At 39.2% G+C, this 5100-nt stretch overlaps 1 protein-coding gene and 2 pseudogenes across 6 annotated transcripts in view; 2 read left to right on the top strand and 1 right to left on the bottom strand.

Moving 5' to 3' along the window:
- Positions 1-5100, top strand: part of Unc13b (unc-13 homolog B) — a 273280-nt gene that overhangs the window by 47556 nt on the left and 220624 nt on the right. For all 5 annotated transcript variants that reach the window (XM_023715882.1, XM_023715883.1, XM_023715881.1 and 2 more), the window contains exon 2: positions 3971-4000. In XM_023715882.1, the coding sequence (XP_023571650.1) occupies positions 3971-4000 (30 nt within the window). The remainder of the gene's footprint in view (positions 1-3970; positions 4001-5100) is intronic.
- On the bottom strand, positions 582-1449 carry LOC101591516 (annotated as a pseudogene). Its single transcript, XR_001117109.2, has 2 exons — positions 1399-1449; positions 582-1223 (listed from the first exon to the last, which is right to left on the bottom strand). The product of XR_001117109.2 is annotated as a transmembrane protein 9B pseudogene (transcript).
- LOC101591115 lies at positions 2561-3355 on the top strand (annotated as a pseudogene).

Raw genomic sequence — 5100 nt, 5'->3', positions numbered from 1 at the left:
TTTAAATTTTGGGGCCCTAGTGTTTTTTAGTTCTTTATAAATTCTAGAGAGCAGACCTTTGTCTGAGGACTTATTTGTCATGATTTTTTCCAAATTTGTGGGTTGCCTTTTCACTTTGTTGATAATTTCTTTTGACATGAATAAACTTTTCAGTAAGAGCAGGTCTCAGTTGTTAATTCTTTCAACTGTTTCCCATGCGATTAGATTTCTGTCCATGAACTCTTTGCCTACCCCTATGTCTTCAAGGGTTCCTCCTACTTTCTCGTCCAGGAGATTTAGTATCTCTGCTTTAATGTTTAGATCTTTAATCCATTTTGACTTTAGTTTAGTGCATGGTGGTAGACCTGGGTCAAGTTTGAGTTTTCGGCATGTAAAGAGGGTTTAATTTTATTAGTAAAAGTCTCAAGTAGAAAAAGACTTACTGGCTGACTCTGACCTGTGTGCTTTTAAAAATTTCTATTGATACATTAATGTGAAAAAAATACTAAGCATTTTTTTTTTTTTGCTTCCAATTTTGAGTCTTCCAACAACAGTTGGTAAAATCAACAAGGTAGTAAACAAAACCCAGAAAACTCAGTTCCTTCCAGTCGTCTGCCTTCTTTCTTTCTTGAATTTGACTCCCATTAGCTGAGGACAACATGTCGGTCAAAGACAGATTTTCGCTGCTCCTGAACTTGAAGCTTCCAGCGCTGCTGGGCGTACTCTACCTTGTTCAGAACGTTAGGTCGACTGCAGGAGTGAGCCAGGACATCATGAGCATTTGCAAAAGGCTGGTGATCCCCCACGTCATCATCGCTCTGTATCAACTGTGAATGTCCAAAGAGGCGCCGCTTCAGTATGGGCTGAACTAGGGTAAGATATACCATGTACAGCAGTAGGAGACCCAAAATAGAGAGGTAAATTATAATGGTAACCTTGATTGTGACAGAGCTTCTTTCCTCATATTTGCACTCACAGCGCAGACAGTATGCTTCTACGTCAGGTCCAAGCACTGGCATGGGATCCATAACATGAAGACATTCACAGTCTTTTTGGGATATGTTCTTATTATAAATATGCCCAGGATTCTCCTTACAAGGAGGACAGATACATTTACATCGGACATCCTCAAAATTCTTGGCAGCCGCTGTCAGCTGCACCAGCGCGGGGAGCGCCAGGCAGGACAAGCTAAGCACAGAGCCTAGCCGCCCACAGGCCTGTTCCCAGCTCTGGATCTGGCTTGGCTCGTCCCATCACAAGGCTTTGGAAACTGTCTCATGAGTGGAACAGGCTAGAAGAAGACAGGCCACCCGTTTCCTATGCCTGGGGAGCCAGGTCATTATTGTAAAGTCCATGTGAATAGGATTATTCCTTTAATCTCAAGGGTGCCAATGGTAGATTTATTTTACAAGGTCATACAGGCTCAAAGATGAAATTACAAATTTTCTGAGGGGTTCTTGCATATTTCATTATTTCTCCCTTTACTTATAGGAACCTGGAGGAAAATACTCTGCCTGGGGGGAAAAAAGAGCTGGCCTGATAGCTCAGTGGATTTGGGTTTGATCCCTTGCATGCTGTGCAGGCCCTGCCCCAGCATGCTCTGAGACTGGATTGAGATTGGGTGTGGTGGCACAGGCCTGTCATCCTACCACTTGGAAGTCTGAAAACTGGAGGATCACTAAGGAGTCCGATCTGTGTAGCGAGACTTATAGACTCTGATATTAAATACATTTTTTTTTTAAAAAAAAGCTGTGCTTGGGTTTTCTTTAGTCCTGTTGCAGCATTTTCATATCAGCTTTGGAGTCTTTGTAAGAGCCTCTATTGTATAATAACTATTTCTTTCTGACACATGTTTTTTCTTCCTTCTGCCACACATAATAGTTTGGAAAGGAGGTATTTTGTGTTGGAGCTCCTCACTGGTTCAAGCCTAAAGTCTTTAAAATTAGCTTCATTATTAGCAAATTTGTTTAATCTATTATTTAAAAATCTTGAGGAAATAATTGGTAGTGATTGAGCCATACAGTGTTTTCTTATTTAAATATCATATTTAATATTTTTTAGATGTTGAAAGTAATTTGCACTTATTTTCATAAATGAACAAGATAAAGATGTAAGTAATTTTTTGTTATTTGAGACAAGGTCTTGCTGTGTAGTACATGCTGGCCTTGAAGTCTCAGTGATCTTTCTGCCTTAGCCTCCTGAGTGGTAGGATTACAAGTGTGCATCATGATGCCTGGCCTAGGTCTAACTTCTTACACTTGTTTTATTTTTTATTTTTATTTTTTTAAATTTTATTTATTTATTTGTTTATTTATTAATTTATTTAGTGTGTGTGTGGCCAGCTCAGCCCACCAGGGGGCAGGGCTGACTGCCATGTGGTGCTGGGGGATTGAACCGCGGTCCCAGTGCTTTGCTCAGCTTAGTTTGTTCTAAGTAGGTGCTTTAGACCACTGAGCCATCTCACCAGCCCCCTTAATCTTGTTTTAAAAGCTATCATCTATGTGTGTAGTGTTATAAACTTGTGTCATACATGGAGTGGAGGATTTCTTTTTCATGGGGTTGGGATTGAACCCAGTGCCTCATGCATGTGAGGCAAGCACATGGAGAACAATGATGCTTTTTAAATTGGAAATATTTTTAATTTAAACCTTAAAAAGATATTTAATGTGAAAACTGCTTGACATAGACTTGCTTCTTCTACTTTCTTGTCAGCACAGAGGTTTCAGCATTGGGTAATACTATGCTAGATGACTTTGAAGGGCTTTTGAACAGAAGCCTCAGTGGGTTTTCTTAATAATTGGAGTTGCTAAACTAGAAAAGGCTACCGGGGGTAAGTGTCGGGAGGTGAAAAGTGCAGGGGGAAGGTGGAGAGTTAAACACTAAGAAGAGTGCTGAAGAGAGCCTAAAAGAGGACAAATGTGGGGGTGGCACACAGTGAAATAAACCCTAGCATGCGAGTCATGACTAGTTCGGGCATCTGGCTGACTGGCCTACATCATTTTGGTAGGGCTGCTGCACATGGTTCTACTCAGCATCCCCTTTCTTAGCATTCCTGTTGTCTGGACCCTGACCAGTGTCATCCACAACTTGGCAATGTATGTCTTCCTACACACAGTGAAAGGAACCCTTTGAGACCCCTGACCAAGGAAAGGCTCGCCTCTTGACACATTGGGAGCAGATGGACTAATGCCTCCATTTTACCCCTTCCCTAAAGTTCCTTAGCATCTCTCCTATGATACTCTACCTTCTGGCCAGCGTCTACACCAAGTATGACATTGCCCACTTCCTCATGAACACTGCCTCACTGTTCAACATACTCCTGCCTGAATTGCCCCAGTTCCATGGAGTTCATCTCTTTGGCATCTATAGATACTAAGGGATAGGACTGAGGATAACCCCAAAAGCATGGAGAAGATAGTAGAACAAAGGACCAAAACATCTTTCCTTTCTCTAAACTATCTTTTGTTTCTTGAAAGCCTGAGAACTATACAACCTTTCCCAAACTCAGGAAGAAAAGAGTTCAGAAAATGGAACCATTGGATCCAGAGCTGCTAAGGGCAAGACTGAGCCAGGAAAGGCAAATGAGGTTAAGAGCCACATCATTCTCCTCTATAACAGGAAGCCATATTTGGGCAGTTTGTTTGTTGATTACATTTTCCATATATTTTCCCCTACTTCCTTCCTACCCCATCTTGCTGTATATTTTCCTTATAATAAAGAATTTTTTTCAAAAAAAATAATTGGAGTTGCTCAACAAGGTGACATATGCCTTGAATTTCAGCACTTGAGAGGCTGAGACAGGAGGATTGTGAGTTTGAGGCTAGCCTGGGCTACATGGTGAGATTCTGTCTCAAAAAAAAAAAAAAAAAAAAAAGTCTTAACATCTTAATCCTACATTTAATATTGGCACACAACAGGTATGAAATATTTGTTAAGTAAAAGGAGTAAATTTGCAAAATTCTTCATGGTGTCTCCTTTTGTTCTCTTGCAGTTAAGAGAGCCAAATTCCAAGGTTCAGCAGGTAAGTCCAGCCTTCTAATGTTGTGTACTCTCACCCCTATACTTGTTATGAATTAATCTTTAGCTGGATGTGGTTGCACAAACCTGTAATCCCAACACTTGAGAGACTGAAGCCAAAGGATTTCTGTGAATTCAAGGCCAAACTGAATTACAACAAGACCTGGTCTCAAAAAGAAAAGAACAGTAACAAAGCACTCTTTTAAAAACATTGATTTTCTTTAATTCATTGATTAAATTCACTAATTGCATTAATTCACTAAATTTATTCATAAAATTATTAAAATCAATGTTGTATAGAAAATTTAAGTATGCTTAGTATCTGTATTTATTAACGACAAGTTAGTCTGCTTACTTTTTGGCCAACCCAATTTTTATTTCTCAAAAGTAGCTATTTAGAGTGGATGTGGTAGCGCATCCCTGTAATCTGAGTACTTGGGAGGCTGAGGCAGGAGGGTCACAGTGATTTCCAGGTCAGCCTGGGCTATGTAGTGAGTTGAAGGACAGCCTAGAATACATAGTAAGACTTTGTCTCAAAAACAAATAGGAAAGTGACTGCTTACAGCTTTTAATGTAACTTTTATTTGTATATACATGTAGACATAAATGGATGTGACTATATCTTTGCGCAATGTGCTTTATTCTTTCAACAACATATCATAAAGTGTATGTGTGTGTATTAGTGTTTCATTCTTTTAAGGGCCTGTGCAGAGTTATAGATTTATATGTACCTATTTATATAGATTTATATGTACCTTAGGTATATGATGGATGAATGTTTAGATTATTATTTTTTTTTCCGATCACAGTCAATAAATTTTTTCTGCATTTATGATTGTTCACTTCTACAAATGTATTTGTGTGTTAGGATCTAGAAGTAGAATCAAAAACGTGTATTTAAAATAAATGTGGTAGTTGCTGCAGTATTGTACTTTGTTGTGAGACAGAGGCTTACTTTGTAGTTTAGACTGTCCTTGAGCTTGAGGCAATCCTCTTGCTTCAACCTCCTGAGTGCTGGGATTATAGACATGAGCCACCATGTGCAGCCTCTGATTGTACTTCTTTTTTTTTTTTTCTTTTTTTTTATTATTTTTATTTATTTGA

The sequence above is a fragment of the Octodon degus genome, unplaced genomic scaffold (genome assembly GCF_000260255.1).
Source record: "Octodon degus isolate 3935 unplaced genomic scaffold, OctDeg1.0 scaffold00045, whole genome shotgun sequence".
Taxonomy (NCBI): domain Eukaryota; kingdom Metazoa; phylum Chordata; class Mammalia; order Rodentia; family Octodontidae; genus Octodon; species Octodon degus.
The sequence above is the reverse complement of the archived record's forward strand: the minus strand, read 5'-3'. Positions and strand labels throughout refer to the sequence as shown.